The sequence below is a fragment of the Sminthopsis crassicaudata genome, chromosome 2, assembly GCF_048593235.1.
Source record: "Sminthopsis crassicaudata isolate SCR6 chromosome 2, ASM4859323v1, whole genome shotgun sequence".
Classification (NCBI taxonomy): domain Eukaryota; kingdom Metazoa; phylum Chordata; class Mammalia; order Dasyuromorphia; family Dasyuridae; genus Sminthopsis; species Sminthopsis crassicaudata.
The window spans coordinates 664,685,269-664,702,322 of NC_133618.1; the positions used below are offsets into that span (position 1 = coordinate 664,685,269).

The 17,054-nt window shown below is 43.7% G+C and overlaps 1 protein-coding gene across 3 annotated transcripts in view; it reads right to left on the reverse strand.

Moving 5' to 3' along the window:
• Positions 1-17,054, reverse strand: part of BICC1 (BicC family RNA binding protein 1) — a 270,972-nt gene that overhangs the window by 51,399 nt on the left and 202,519 nt on the right. For all 3 annotated transcript variants that reach the window (XM_074297058.1, XM_074297060.1, XM_074297059.1), the window contains 5 exons: positions 8,361-8,440; positions 4,188-4,346; positions 2,489-2,542; positions 816-1,010; positions 190-441 (listed from right to left, as the gene is read on the reverse strand). In XM_074297058.1, coding sequence (XP_074153159.1) covers positions 190-441; positions 816-1,010; positions 2,489-2,542; positions 4,188-4,346; positions 8,361-8,440 — 740 coding nt within the window. The remainder of the gene's footprint in view (positions 1-189; positions 442-815; positions 1,011-2,488; positions 2,543-4,187; positions 4,347-8,360; positions 8,441-17,054) is intronic.

Below are 17,054 nucleotides of genomic sequence, written 5' to 3' on the forward strand. Positions count from 1 at the left end.
AATAGAAGAATCAGGATTTGATTCTCCAAATCTCATGCCTTTTCCCTGCACTATCGTGTTTGTCTAAAGATGTTTTGGAGAAAAATTCACCATGCTAATACAACATGTTGGCTTAAACATTCATTAATTCCAGCCCTAGCCCTTGACAAACCCGAAGAGTTTCTGCTGCCCATTTCCCCATACATTTACCATGAGATATTGTCTTGCGAGACAAACGGACTCAATGGTGCCCTGGAGGTAGACAGTGGATTTCTTCTGCGGGTTATTAGGGTCAGGAAAGTGGATCTGAGCACCAGTTCTCTGCATGATCTGTTTGACGTGGCTTCCATTTCGCCCCATCATAAAGAGATGGTGCTGAGTGGCGATGTCTAGCTGGGTACTCACGGGGATGGCAGATGCCAAGCTCCCTGCGAGATGCTCCAGCAGCATGGCAGTTCCTTCCTAGGAGGAAACACAGGTGGAAAAACAGCCTTATGATCAATCCACTCAAAGGGCCAGGGGGGAACCCAGAGGGCTTTGGGAATTTTTTCAAAAGGAACCTCTTCTGATGTTTATGGAAACCATGTTTTTAAGAAGCCTCTGAATGTTGGCATTCCTAGGATGCCCATTTGTGGAGAAGGGATGTCTTTAAATGTCTATGGAAGCTTATGGACCTTCTCAGAATCATGTTTTTAAATATCTGAAAGAAATGCTCAATTTCACTCAGAGGTAAGTAAAAATAAACTTGTCTCTTTATCCCCCAAACTCCCGGGTCCCTGAAAATCACGGACCTCGGGGTAAGATTAAAAACCCTAAATCCACACTACGTGCTTTACCTTCACTGCACTGGAGTTGTTTTGGCTCCCTCGGACAATGACGGTAGCACCATACATGCGGGAACGCTGCTTAAATGAGACTGAAATGTTGTACGTTTGCGATATGTGCTGAAGAGTGGGAGAATTGGGATCTGGAATGGGTTGAAGAATGCCAGCGATGGGCAGTTCAAACATCAGGACCAAGGGCAGCAGCTCCTGGACAGATAACGGTGAGAATGCCGAGAAGAAAGTTATGGCTTCAGTCAGACAGACAGTCGAAGGATTTTCTGCTGATGAATACTTTCCTGAAGGGAGATTTCTTAAAATTCTCTTATTTCTGTTGCAGAATAAGCTTAGGTTATGTAGTAGAGTCTCAATATAATACAATAGCCTCAAGGTCCTCAGTGCAGTTAGAGGCAGTTAACAAGTGTAGGGGAGATGCTAAAAATCTCCAATAATAAAATTATCTCCAATCTACGCTGGAAATCCTTTATTTTTAGAAAACATAAAGAGAAATTCTTTCCCCTGGAGTAAAACTGTTGGGAGTGGGAAGAATGAGACAATGACAGCACAAAGAGATAGTCTGGAAGTGGAAGGTTTAACCCAATGGCCAGAGGCTGGAGAAATGCGGGCCCTGATAGAAGGAATACTTTACAACAGGGCCCAACCGATGCTGTCTTGAGACCAGACAAGGGAATCGGGCTGACTCAGGCCATTGCACAGGAAGAGCAATCTCTAGACCAGCAGAGTGCAAATCTGACTCTCCCAACTACCCATAAAAAACCTCAGTAACTCCCTGTTACCTATAGGGCTCAATATAAAATCACTTGTACAGCATTTGAAACTTTCCAACCTACACCCCTTACCTCCACGCTTCCTACCATTTACTCCTGCTCAAATAGTCTGTGATCCAGTTATGCTGGCCTGAATTCTACTAGCCACATAAAATAGACCATTTGCAGCCTCGGTGTTTTTGCACGGCTGTACCCAAGCCTAGAATGCTCTCTCCTCCCATTCATGTTCTAGCTTCAATGGCTTCCCCAAGTTCTCAACTCAAACCTCACTGGTTCTGAGCCTCAGATCTTAGTCTTGCACTTAGTCTACCTCACTCGGTGCCTTCCCTCTGAGAGGCCCTTTTATTTACCCTGTATGGAGCGCTTATGTATGAAGCTGTTTACAAGCTGTCTCCCCACTTGGTTTGTGAGCTCCTTTAGAACAGGGATCATATTCTCATTTTTCTTTGTATGTCCAGTGGCTAGAACAGTGTCTAACTTAGAAGTCATCTACTCAATCAGTAAGCACGTACCAAGTACCTACTGTGTACCAAACATCATTGTATTAACTACTGGAGGTACAGCCCCTCTCAACCGAAAGATAGAGAAACTATGTAACAGACAAGGAGATAAGATGATTGTCCCTATCCCCTTCAGCAAAATCAGAACCCTGGGGCAAAGCCCTGTCATCCTGTCCTAGTTGTGGCTTTAGTTAATATAGAAATCTGTGCAGACATTCGGAAAAAACAATTTGGAAAGTGAATACAAAGAGGATGCCAAAGCCAGCCTTTTCAGTTCTTCCTTACTTACCATAGATGGCAACGAATGGTTTTGATGAAAAACAAATGACAATAATTCCCTACTTCTAATTCTAGGAATATTGACACTGACTTACATTATTATAAGTACATAAATAGTTACCCGAATTCTAACTCGGGCAGACTCGACACCAGCTGGCTGTCCTGCAATAGACACCTGTGAAAGTCAGAAAACAGATAATTAGACTTCTTTCAAATACAACAAAGGCAACAAAGTCCATTGCTCTAGGAAGAAACAACGGTAATAAATCACACGTGTTTCTCCTGGATTCTTAGTGATCTTCATCTCCTCGATGCCCGGGACAGCTAAACTCACAGAAGTATGGACCCCTACAACTGGCCTTCATCACATTCTTGCCTGCCATGTTGTGCTGGAAATGACTTTAGTGTCCCTTGGAGTTCAAACCCACAAAGATCAAAATAAGCAAGTTTAGTCTAAACCACCAACCAGAAGGCAGCAATGAGCCAGCCAGAGACTCTCAGGACAATGATGAGATATTCCCTTTCAAAGAAAATTCACCTGGATTCAACTCGGATTTCCCAGGAGGCAACCTCTTTCTAGAAAGGATAGTTTCCCTCTCAATTCAAATCGAAGGTTATCCACTTCCCACTCCAGTCAGTCACTATGATGCTCGTGAAGATCAAATAAGATCATAAATATGACAAGACTTTAAAAGCCATAATGTAAATGGAAGTGAAGTGAGTGCTTTAAAGTTCGGAATATATTATAATTCTCAGAAAGCTGATTTTTTTCAGAAATTGAAACTCAACCCAAGTTCAACTAATTTCACATCCAGCAAAGCTCACATATCTCTTACCACCTAAATATGAGGTATCCTTTCTTGGTTATGCTCCAAAAGGGAGACAAAGTGGAGTGATGGGCAGAGGGAGTCAGAAGAGTAATTTTAATTAATTTTGATTCCAGCCTCTAACTTTCAACCTGAGTCAAGTCATACTTCTCTGATCCTCGGGCTCCTCATTTATACAGTAGGGATAATTATCCGTATATTATCACTTCCTTCCCGATTCAACTGGAAAGCTCCAATGAGAACACACATATAGACTGTCTGAGATACCCTAAGTTATTTTAGCACTGCTTTGAAGATGACAGGAAGAAGGGGGATGACAAGGAAAATGGTGGCTATGCTATCATTTTAAGTTCTCTATTGTTTTAACCAAGTACAAATAAAAATGTCTTAAGGACATAAAGTATCCGAGCATTTCTTATATACATAGGTCACCAAAACAAGGCTAATGTTTTGCTTCAGAGGTCAACTCACATGGCTAAAGAACAGAGCCTGAAGAATCCCTCTCTCAACACAATTTGCTTTCCTAGACTATCTGTAAGACTGTCCAAACCCAGAAGAAGGGACCAGATGACACTTCCATTTCTGGGACTTTTGTAAGTCCATTGAGACAGAGTCTGAACCACCATTGTAAAATGACTGACCTGACCAAGAAATGTTTCCTGAAGATTTCCATCACATCCTGACTATACTCTGCATTTCCAACTCCATGTCCTTTCTTCCTCAGCCACAAGAAACAGCCATCTTTCCTTTCCCCAAGCCTCATCCCCTATTCCAAAGATCATCCGCTTTCACATCCCTCCTACCTTTGACATTTTCCATTTAACTAAATGTGTGACTTTTTTTAATCTGTCCATGGACATCAGATTTTATAGGTTTTACATATTCTCATTTCTTGCCTGGCCTCAGTTCAAAAGAGACTTGTATGACATTATCGACCTTGACCCCCCCACTCCCCCCCCACCAAGAGTCCCAGGCAACGTTGGAGGAAATCACCTGGTTGCTTTTTTCTGCTTGGTTGTTCCTATTGGAGTCGGGAAAGTGGATGTGACATCCTGTTTCTTCCATCACCTTTTTAATATTGTTCCCACCTTTCCCAATTACATGAGAGTGCTCTGTGTGTGAAACATCCATCTTCAGGGTTACTCGGTTGCTCTAGGAAGAAACAATGGTATTAATTAACTTGAAAATTTTTTTTAAAAACCAGAAAATTATAACTTCTTTGAAACTCTTTTCTCGATGGAAAGGTCAAGCAACAAGGGACAAAGACTCAATTCCTTGTTGACTTTAGCGTCTTGGCAAAAGTTACTAAAATACACATTTAATGTCCAAAGAAATCCTTTCCAATTCCCATTTTTCATTGTGATATATATTTCTTTAGGGAGAGAGGAAGGATGCTTATGCCATGATCTCTCTTGCAGATAATTTTGGGGGGGAAATAGGATCTTAAATGAAGTCTGTGACAAATATGGAGAAATGACACTTTTTTCCCCTTAACAGATGTCCTGAATGATTTAGTTCAAATAACTCAGGCCAGATGAAAATCTTGAATGAGCCGCTTAGAAGATGTGCTTGACTCCATAAGACTTTGTCAATGTTTGAAAACTGGAGCTAAAAATAGAGCCCCAGAGTAGGAAACAAGGCAGAGGTCTGCTAAGGAGCTTACAAGAGCTGCTTAACCACTTCCAGATGGATCCATGTCACACTGGAAAAATGTATATTCTACAGGACTCTCTGATGAGGTGAAAGGAAGTGGAGGAGGAGAGGAAGAATGAAGAAAGGAAGAAAGGGAGGATAGAAAAAAAAGAAAGAAAGGATAAACTCATTTATTAACCTCTATCAAGCCCCATGCTGTTTTAAGGATACAAAAACACAAGTCCCTTCCTTCAAGGAGCTTATAATCCAACAAGGGAAAAAACATGCATATGTTATTATTTGTGGAATAAATACAAGGTAAGTTCTTTGTTTTTTGCTGTCACAGCTGCAGAAAAAGAGCAGGGAAATATTCAAAATGAAGGTATTGCTTGAGCTGGGTTTCATAGAAATAAAAAGGAATGTAAGGGGTGGGAGTGAGGAGGAACTATATTTTAGACCTAGGGACAGCCTGGACAAATGAAAGGAAAGAGGGAAGGAGGGAGGGAGGGAAGATGAAAAGAAGAGAAAGGAAGGGAAGAGGAGAGAATAAAAGGAGGGAAGAAGAAAGAGAAGAGAGAAGGGAAGGAAAGATAGAAGGAATGCAATGAAAGAGGGAGGAAGCAAGGGAAGGAAGTCGGGAAAAAGACAAGCAAGACAGAGAAGGAAGAAAAGAGGGGTAAAAATGAAGTAAGGAAAAGGAGGAATTAAAAAAAAGGAGAGAGGAAAGGTAGGAGAGAGAAGAGGGAAGTAGAGATAGGGATGCAATGAAAGAGGAAGGAAAGAAAGCAAAAGAAGGAAATCAGGAAAGAGAGGCAAGCAAAATAGGGAAGGGAAGAAGAAAGATAAAGGTCAAAGAAGGGAGAGGAAAGAGAGGAAGAAAGGGCAGGAGAGGACAGGTAAGGGGCAAAATTCGAGAGAAGAAGGAAGGAGGAAGGAAGGAAAGAGAATGGGAAATAAAAGACGGAAAAGGGGTGTAGGGGGAGGAGGAAGGTAACCTGGTAAAGAAAGGAGGGAGGAAAGGGGAAAGATGGGAAAGGGAGTGAAATAAGGGAATAAAGAAAGCAATGAATGGGAAAGCAATGAAGAGAAAAGGGGCAGGGAGGAGGGAAAGAAAGGAGCAAATAAGGAGAACCCACATAAATAGTGAAACACTACAAACACCATATGGGTTTAACAATAATGAAAGGCAAATTACAGACATCAAAATCAAAACTTTAAATCCAAGGCCTAAGAAAGAGAAAATGATGTAGTCTCATCTTAAGAGACTATCAATCTATCCATTATAGGTAACAAATGTTACGAGATGTAAAATAATACTATCTCTGGTGACTTATAAACGTATCAAAATATTTATTCTTGAATCAGGCAATCTTTCACAGACTAAATAAAAAGCCTGGTCCTGTAAAGCCTTAAGGAAAAAACAGACTTTTCCACAAACTTCCGGACTTTTTATCCCATCAAAATATTAACACAAATCACCTGGCCCTCTGGAGCATCTTTTATGCACACTGGAGCTCTCTCCCCAACCACAGCCTCTCCTGTTCTCCATCCTTCTAATCCTTGTCCCTCCTAAATCTGCTCTTCCTCCTCAGGATGGCCTCCAGACCAGCACATCCTTTCTTGCCCATTAGTTCTCTCCAGCTACTCTTTGTCCCACCCCCAGTCTGGTGGTGGTCAGTCACCTTAGGGTGCTCATCACCACACTCTTACCCTCTTGAATGTGCTCTTTGTCATGGATTATCAATGATTTACTAATGTTTTATTTTTTTTTTATTTTCTTCTACTTCTAGCCTGTCTGAAAATCCCCATTATATTACTGGAGCACCTATACATGGATCAGTGGATCATCCCCATATAATGCTAGATTATCTACATGTATCCCTTGTTTACATTTATTAGTGGATCACTCCCACATACTGCTGGATCACCATACATATTACTGGACCACCTACATTCTCTGTTCCTTTAATGCTAAGAGCTTCGAGAGAACAACAGGAAATGCTTGCTCATTTTATTCAATATAAATCCACACTGCCTCGGTGGGTCCCTCCTGCTCACCAATCCTTTTACTCATCTGTCTCTTTTTTTGTTCTGGTCCCTTGAGATGACTGTCTTTAAGAGTTGCCCAGGGACCCTGAGAGATTAAGTAGCAGGTCCGCAGCTGCTTGGCTGGGATGTGTCAGGGGCAGGATCTGAACTCACATATTCCTAACAGGAAGCCTGGCTCTCACAGCCATTTAGTCTCCCTGTTTCTCTCAGTGATTCTCTTTGGCTCTGATTCTTTCCAAGCTACCGAGCCTCCTCTCACCCCATCAGATGAGCCTACCTTCCAGATATTGGCCATAAATTCCTGGAGATGAGTCTTTACAAGTCTTTCCATTATATAGCCCCGACTTCTGCGTCTTTACCTGTTTTTTCTCACCTCCTGTTTTCCAGTGGAGAAGATGTCTCCTTTTCTAAGCCTAATCTTCACCATCACCAAGTGCATAATCCTATACACTTGACCCTGGTTCTACCCCACCAACCCTAGGCAACTCTCTCTCTCACTGCTCTCCAGTCTTCTTCCACCTCCATCATGTTACCTCCTGGAAGGTGCAATGGGTGAAGCTGATTAGTAGGAAATAAGGCTAGAAAGGTGGTTTGTCTCACTTCCAGTTGATCAATGATGGACAGAAATAGCTACACCCAAAGAAGGAACACTGGGAAATGAATGTAAATTGTTAGCACTACTGTCTATCTATCCAGGTTACTTATACCTTCGGAATCCAATACTTAACTGTGCAACAAGAAAATGGTATTTACACACATATATTGTATTTAGGTTATACTGTAACATATGTAAAATGTATGGGATTGCCTGTCATCAAGGGGAGGGAGTAGAGGGAGGGAGGGGATAATTTGGAAAAATGAATAAAAGGGATAATATTATTTTAAAAAATTACTCATGCATATATACTGTGAAAAAAAATTATAAATAAAAAAAAAAGAAAGGTGGTTTGTGGCTAGATTGTATAAGGCCTTATATGCCAGGATGAGGCCCTCAAGAGGGAGCCATTGAAGGAGGCAAGCTCGTTAGGAAGGCATAATTGACAGGACCTGGTAATGGAGGGTTACAGGGTGAGGAAAAGAAGGATAAAAGGTGATGATGCTGAGATCCAGGCTGGGTTACCAGCAAGATGGTGACCTCCTTCAGCTTGGGACAGTTTAAGTGGAATTATTCAGAAGACAGACAAAAAATGTAAAAACAGATAAGGAGAAAGACAGGTTGGAGACACTGGTCTATTACCAACGTGATCCTGGAAAAATCATTTCATGCCCTTGGGCCTCAGTTTCCCTGATGTACAAAGTTGTTGTAAGACTCAAAGAATGCTTTGTTTAGAAAGTACTTTGTACTCTTGGCCAGTGTCCCTAAAGGAGGCACAGCCTTTAAAACAAACATTTCCTTTTATCTGATGTTTTCCCCAAAGAGAAATAGAGCCCTCCCAAAGAAGCCACCTTCTCCCCCTTTGGAGTCATATAGACACATGAACTTACTTTGGTGTCCAAGACAGACATTATCTTTTCCTTGGCTTCCTTAACATTTTCCTTCTTTCCAGAGACCTTAATATGAGGATCTACAAGAAAAAGAAAAAGAAATGACACATGTAAAACCCCCCATTCTTCGATTCTGATTGCTTTACCAAGTTTTACTGAAGTCCTTTGTTTTCGCAGACATTGTTCCTTCAACCCCACCCTCCTCAGACCAATGGAAAACAACTAAGGAAAAACCAATTCCCTGAGAGACCAGAAAGTTGTTCTGTTGTCTGTTCCTCCAGACCAATATGGCGCTAGTCGGGGTTCTGGCTCTAAATTGATCAGTAACCTATAAACACAAGCATTTCCAAATGAAGCAAACCCGCTCTTCACAAGGTTGTGACAAGTCATGTCCCTGCTTCACGAAACAGGAGCTTGGCCGGTTCCCTCTTTCTCTCCCACTAATTTCTCCCCATTCTGGGAAGTCACTGAATCAATTTACTTTCATTTGATTTGCACATTAGTCAGATGAAAAATGCAAAAACCAGGAAACTCTAATGCCAAGCTGGATATTAACAGGCAGTAACCTTCTTAGGCTTAAAGGTCCAGGTGAGTTAGTGGCCAACACACTGGGGATGGTGGGTGGCTAACTATTATATTATATAAATAATATAATAAATAAGAAGAAGAAGAAATAATAAATAATACACACATATATTATAAGCCCAGAAATGCTTCATTTTGATGTTGAGGGTACTTCCAACATAGCTATGGATCCCACCCCTTCCTTCTGAGACAGAGTTTCTCAATGATTTTTGTGTGTTTTCACAGGACCCTCTGGCACTCTGCCTCCTCCTCACTGTTTCTGACTTTCCTGACTTTGCCCCCACATCTCTTCCACCATCTCACCTTGGAACATCCCCCAGAGCCTCCTGACTGAGCACCTATCCCACCGAGATGTTCCTTACCCAGGAACATCAATCCTCCCCATAGCCTTCTCACTCTGGAACATCCCTCCTCTATGCTAGTCCCTTTGTACTACTGGGGAGTTCTTCCCAGGGCCTCCATTTTGGGAAGGGGCCCTTCTTCCCCTCCTGGCTCTGCTTCTGACTTTCCAGCTTTTCACCCAATGCCCCCTTTGTGTGTACCTTCCCCTTCCCTGCTCCCCTTTCCGTCTCCTTTTTGTGTATTGTCTTGTTGTCTTCCCCCATTAAAATATAAACTCCCTGACAGCAGAGATCACCTTTCCTTCTGTTTGGATTTGGACCCCAGTGCTTTGCATATGGTAAGAACTTAATTAATGCTTGCCTTGGCTGCCCAGATGTGTCTGCAGAACCTTCTCAGAATCATGCTTTTTGATAATGAAGGAAATGTCAAATTTCAGGCTGAAATAAGTGAAAATAAGATATATTCTCCTCCAAATACATGGACACCCTGAGATCTACCCTTGGATGCAACTCGGGACCCACTGCCCTAAGAGATAGCCCTTCAAGTTAAAAAGTGCACCTGATGTTGAACCACTCTACTCTGGGCTGGGCTCTGCCTAGTTGACATATGTGGCCTAGAGCTGCTCGTCCCAATTCAACTCCCTCCCATCTGGCTTAGAAGTTAAGGCTTGAAAGGCACAGGGTTAGATTAGGGCCCAGGTTTTCCAGACTTCTGAGTCTACCAGCCTATGGCACATTCTCAGTGTAGATGGGAGAGACAGACACCCAGACACCCACAGAGAGTATCCACACCCATGCACAAGTTGGAATGGGAAGCCCAAGGCGCCAGCACAGGGTGACAATGGCCGTCAAGTCCAACACTCTGACCTGAGGCACTACAGGGAGCCGCCTGCACAGAAGAAGCCTCCTGCATACAAGAAGCAGCCATGTTCTTCCAACCATAGCTCTTCCCCAGATCAAGGCTGACACCCCAAAGGCGGCCACGGTGATATTCACAAGCCACCAACCCCTACTCTTAGAAATCACTGGGATCCAAATCTTGCACCAGTGAACAAGCTACACAAAGCCGTTCCCATGTGCCAGATGTGGTGGGGGGCCCCGCTCTGGAGGGCTCATATGCTTCTCCCCAAGCCTGGCCCATGTTCTAAGCCAAAGGCCCAGACGGGCAAGGAAGGGGAGACTGATGCAGAGATCAGCCCGGGGAAGGGTCCTGGTTCCCTGCCACCATCACACAGCCGGGCGTCTCCAGACACTGTCATGCCTGGAGCACCTCCTGTCTGTTGTACGGGTGAGGCAGCTCCTGACTCGGGTGACAAGGAACAGAGCAGGAGACTCCACCAAAACAGAATAATCTGGGCGAGCAGAACCCATGTCTGAGTGGTCCTTTAATGCCTTTTCTAATTATAACATCTTCTGGGACTCCAGTGTTTAACTCCCAAGGCTTTCAAAGATGACCTCTCCTGAGAAACTGACAGAGAAGAGAAACAGTCACAGAAAGAGAAAGAAGAGTGTGAGGGTGTTTGTGAGACAGAGAGACAGAGACAGAGAGTGAGACAGAGACAGAGACAGAGACAGAGAGAGAGAGAGAGAGAGAGAAAGAGAGAGAGAGAGAGAGACAGAGAGACAGAGAGACAGAGAGACAGAGAGACAGAGAGACAGAGAGACAGAGAGACAGAGAGACAGAGAGAGACTGACAGACAGACAGAGAAAGAAGAGCGTGAGAGTGTGTGAGAAAGAGAGACGGAGACAGACAGAGATAGAGATAGAGAGAAAGGAGGAGAAGTGTGTGGGGTGCGAACAATAGATGCGTCCAGTAAAGGCTCTTGCTCACACCCTGCCCAAGGGCTCTGGTCTCAGGGCATTTCAGAGCAGAGAATTAGGAGGAGTCAGCAGACTGAAATCCTAGTCTGGGCCCTACCCTTGGCCTTGTGAGTGACGTTAGGTATGCCATTACCTCAGTTTCCCCACCTGCAAAAAGGGAATGAAGCGCCGCGAGGAGGTGCCAGAGTGCACAGAAATCTAGGTGCAGAGTCTGGAGCCTCTGACATTAGCTGTATGATACTGTTTGTCTCAGTATGTTCATTTGTAAAATCCAAGAAACCCCCAAATGGGGTCACAAAGAGTTGGACAGGATTGAAATGGCCGAACAACTTCAAAATGGAATGACAGCATTCGCTATGAAGCAGCTGCCATAGGTGTTCTCACACAGCTCATGTTCTCCTGGGATCCAGCTCTCCATTCTAGCCACTTCTCAGAGACGCTGAGAAAACCAGGCCAGAACATGGTGATGCAGCCTGCAAAGCAGAAGGCGCTGGAGCTGGGCACCAGCCCCCAGCAGCCTGGCAGCCTTCGGTGCCCCTTTGTGACCCGATCTACCCCAAGCAAAAAGCAGCATCCCATCCACTCCCACAAGAACCGTCAGCCAAAACACCTAGTTTGCTCATCCCGCACTGCAAGCACCCACTAAAGCCCGGCAGCGGGCCGTAAACGTGCGGATTCCACTGGCCAGAGTCCCACACTGCCCTCTCCGGGCCTTCGGTTCTGGTTAAACTTCGGGGCAGCCGGCCCCAGCAGGAGCCTGCTAACAACAGAAATGTCTGTGCTCTTATGGCTCGGCTCCAGACCTCTGTTCTCTGACCGTGTGCATCCAGATGTCCAGGGAGGCACCTGCAGGACACAAGCACTGGGTTCTCCATCCCTTGGGGCCTTCAAAACGCAGCTTAAATGCCACCTGCCACACGAAGCTTGCCCCAAGCCTGCCATCCGGGGCCTTCCCCTCAAAATGGTGGAGTGATTTTTTTTTAATATTTGGTGTTTAATTTCTGTATTTTTATTTTGCATCACCCCCCCTTAATTCAGTGCCAGCTGGATAACTGGCAGGCTTAAAGCCAGGAGGGACTTAGAGATCATTTAATACTGAAGCCCTGGGGAAAAAAAAAAAACATACCTAGGCAGTTCTGTGGTGCAATGGGTAGAGCCCAGAATCAGACTGAAGATCCAGCTTCAATCACTGCACGACCCTGGGAACACCCACCTGACTTGATCTCACTTTCCTCCACCATAAAATGGAGATAATGGCAGTACCTACCTCTTATTATGAGGTGATTGTGAGGATCAATGGGAGATAATAAGCACTTAGCATGGGAGCATGTTCAGTTGTTTTAGTGAACTCTGACTCTTCTTGACAAAAATCCTAGAGTGGTTGGTCATTTCCTTCTCCAGCTCATTTGACAGATGAGGAAACTGAGGCACAATTAGTGAACGTCTGGAGCCTGATTTGAACGCAGGAAGATGAGTGTTCCCGATTCCAGATCCAGAACTAGTGCTGACTTATTATATTACTATTACCATTTTTGTTGTAATATCACTCTCTGCCTCAGTTGCCTCATTTGTAAAATGAGGATAATAACAGCATTTACCTCACAGAGTTGGAAAGACCAGACGAGATCATTAATAGCAACAATTAGCATTGTACAGCCTTTAAAAGTTAGCAAAGTGCTTAGCACACAGTGGGCCCCACATGTTCCCTTCCTTTCCCAGAGCACTTCACCCATATTTTAAATGATGTATAAGGCGTCACTGAGCTTTAGGAATTCAGCAAACTTTGACCCTCCGCATAAATGTGAGCTCTTAATGTACCCAAAGGGACACAGGAGATAAGGGGTTTACCCAGAACTGAAACCAAATTTTCTGGCTCACCTCCCCCAGCTTTTTGAGCTGGCACAGAGAATAAAGCACTAGGCAAGACTTAGACCTCAGCTGAAATCCTGCCTCGGTCTCTCTGTTTTGCCAACCTAGGCAAGTCAATGAATCCCCATCTGCCTGTTTCCTCAGTTATCAAATGGGGCTAATAAAAGCAACTTTATAGGGTTGCTGTGGGAATCCAATGACATAATATTGAGGATGCACTATAACATAGAAATGTTATTACTATTAATAGAACTAATTAATTTGCTATTAATTAACACTAACTAGTTGGTTTCTATTAATCATATTAATACTAATTATTATCATATTAATTATTAATCATAGTAATTTATTTATATTAATTATTACTATGAGCACTAATTAATTATTTTTTATTATTAGTGATTATAGTGATAATATTATTACTATTAATATTAATAGTAATAACTGTTATTATCCCCACTGTACTGCACTGTCTCTATAAGTAATACTAGTCATTCAGCCAGCTGATCAGCATCAAATCCTGACAACTTGGAAGCCAAACAAGAACTTTCATGCCATGGACCAGACTCCCCGAAGACAAAAGCTTGTGGAGACATCATCTGTTCTGCAACATAGAAGAGGACAAGAGGCTCTAATCACACAGTGGGACCCTGGACTTCGAGATGAAAGGGACTTCAGGGTTCATTTAGTCCAACCCCTCTTTTTGCAGATGAGGAAACTGAGGCTCAGAGCCAAGGGACTTGTCCAAGATCACACAGCGAGTCATTAGTAGAGCTGGCTCAGATCATATTAAAGTTTCATCCTGTCAAAGATCATATCAATAGAATATCACCAGACTTTTGTCCAGGAAAACCAGGGATTTGGGGTCAGAGGACATAGTTTTACAATGTGGCTGCTTGGACAAGTCACTTCCTTCTGAAGCTCAAAGTTCTCATCTGTAAAATTGGGAGTTAGTAATTAGTATTAGTAATTAGGATCTGTAAAATTAGTGTAAAATCCTAGATTAATACCTCTAACGCCTTAAGGACAGATCCCAAATTCAAAATATACGAATACAAAATGCAAATAACGTCCTATCCCTCGGTGAAAGGGGAGAAAGGGAATCAGAATCCCAGAGTAGAAAACAAAAGGTCTAGTGGGAAAGGGGGGAAAGGAGGGGATTCAGTTTAAAAAGGTGATTTCTTTCAAAGGAGAATATCGCCATCTAGTGACCAACGTGATAAGTGGTCACTAACCTGACAGGTCCACACCCAGACCATGGCCCAACCTCAAACTCACTCATGGAGCCCCAAATCCCACAGCTCGTGGCCTCCAGTTACTAGATCAGGATCATCCAACACACTCCCCCCCCCCCATCCAGCTGCCTGAGGGTGCATCCATATCACCAATTCCCATGATTAGAGAGAAATAAAAAGCCAGCCTTCCTAGCTCGGTCATCGCAGTTTAGAAAGAGAAAAAAATGACTTCTTCCCTGGTAAAAAAGTTGGGGCCAGGGAGCTTAATTTCCTAAATTCCCTAAAGTGGCCCTAAGCCCTAAAACAAGGATCTCCGCTTTCGCTATGAACAAGATCCATGGGAAAGTCAAGCTTGTCCATCCCACCCTGACCGGGGAGCTGAATGGGGTCACGATCATCTCGAAAAGATGTGATGAAGAAAAGCAAACAGATCCCAGCTTCCTAACAGTTCTGGTGAACGTGGAGAGAAGGGAAAGGTGACCCTGTGAACCCTGCTGGAGGGGAGCAAGGCAGGCAGGAAAAGACTTCATCTCAGAAATATGGAATACAAGGCACCCGCATGGGGAGGAGCGATGAGCTGGCCCTTACGTAACCAAAGCAGAAACATCTTATGTAATCTCATATGTCAACAAACCCTTTTGTTCCCCTTATCTTGGACTAAAAATTGCATTGTTTGGACAAATCATGACTTATGAATTTTTCTTGTGGTGATGGAGGGACGTATGGAGCAGGAGGCAGACTGACAAAGTGAAGGCAGGCTCAAAACCTGAGGTCCAAACTGCTCATTAACATGACCATGTCACATCCATTGGGAATTCTTCAAGATTCCAAGTCTTGATCCTTGGTAAAGGGATTGGGATACACCATTACACCACTGAGTCACAGGGCTCTCTCGTGGAAAGGCCTGTAGCATCCTACCAAAAGGAAAGAGAATCCCAGTCGGACTTCCGGCCCAGAGATTGCTCCCACCAGCCTTTATTCACACAATTCCCATGAATATGCACATATACTCATATATATCTGGGGGAGGGAGGGCACACACACTCAGGAAACGGGGAAGGGTTTTATCTTATCAGATTTTGTGGTCAAAATCTCCCCTTTGGTGGATCAGATGTTAGATGACCTTGGATTTCAGAGGAGTCATGCTCGCCGAAAGCAAAGACCCATATCTGGGGGCTTAGATGATGTAGGAAAGTCTCCCACACACACACACATTATATTTGTTCCTATATGAACAAGATCTGGCAGGCTACATCTTAAGAAGAGATGTTCAGACACCTGGCCTCTGCTCCCTTTGGGGTGCTAATCATGGGCAAATCTTTCTGTGTTTAAGTTCCTAATTATGTTGACAGAGAGCTGATAGGAAGCGGATTTCAATGAGAGGTGCCACTCTCAAACTCATCTGATCCCTCATCCTGGGCACTGCCCTTCGAGGCTGAAGACAGCATCATCCCTCCCGAGACTTCTTCTCCAGACCAAATGTTCCCAGAGCCTCCCGTCGATCCTCTGATGGCAGAAACTCAAGGATCTTTAAAGGCAAGAGGGCTGGTTTCTGACCAAATGCATTTATTTACATCTTGTTCTTTTCTGCATCAGTGGAGGGAACCAGCAAATTGATGAGATCTCAGCTCCAATTAGAGAATGGAGTGAACAGAGGACGGATGGGTTCAAGGATGGGTGCTTCCATCAGCGTGATCATTACCCATCGATGCAGGCTGCCAAGCCTCCATGACTTAACAAATAACCTTCAAGAATTGCTGTGACCGAGAACTGGACCTCCCTGTGGCCAGTCTGGTGACGAGTGCCTCCAAACTGGGCCTCGGATCACAGCCAAATCCTTCACTGGCTCAGTAATTTGTGGCTTCAGCCTGCTGGAACTTGCCAAAACATGGGCTCCACTGGCTCAGTCTTTAAGAGTCCAGGCAAAGAGGAGGCACCAACTGGAGGCTTTGATGAATTACAAGTGAAAAATAAATGTACCCCTCCAAATGCATGCCAGGAGCAGTAGATGGAGAGCTGAAGGTGGAATCAGAAACCCCTCGGTTCAAATACAGCCCCAGACACCTCCTGTGTGATCCTGAACAAGTCATTTAATCTCTGCTTCCTCAATTTCTTCATCATTAAAACAGGGATAATTAGCACCTACCTCCCAGAATTAACGAACACACATGCAAAGGATTTTGCAAGCCTTAAATAGACACTTAAATGCAAACTTTTCTTAATATGATTCCATGTTGCCCCCCCCCTTTTTTTTGACAGGAGAGGCTAGTAAAGAAACTCCTTCTACCAAGGCAGGTCAACACCTACACTGAAAGTCAGAATCTTATGAGGTCACCAAGAGTTAAGAGACTTGGCCAGAGTCACTTGGCAGGTGTGTCAGGGAGAGGATCCTTCTAAAATTTCAGGCCCAGCCAATTTGCCTCCATCAGGAGGAAACACGTTTTCCCATTATTCTTCTGGTGCTCAAAATCTTTCGAGCTCCTCCCAGAATGCCACATTTCAGGAAAATTTCTATTTAAATCACACAGAAGATACTTAAGTACAAAAAGAAAGGTCTTGATTCTTAGAGGAGAGTCTGGTTGAGAGAACTGGAAGATGGTCGTTGTCATCATCGCCATTGTCACCATTGGAACTGCATTTATGGAGAGTTTTATTTTTTGCAAAGTATTTAATAAATATATCCTTGTCCTCTCAAAAAATAATTGATTTTATGGAAGAAATACTAGACTTGGTCTAATTGGCCCTAGAAGAATAAACTTGGAGCCACAAATGTAAATCATAAAGAGAGATTCAGTCATGAAATCAGGGGAGGTCTTCCTGACAATGAGACCAACACAAAGGTA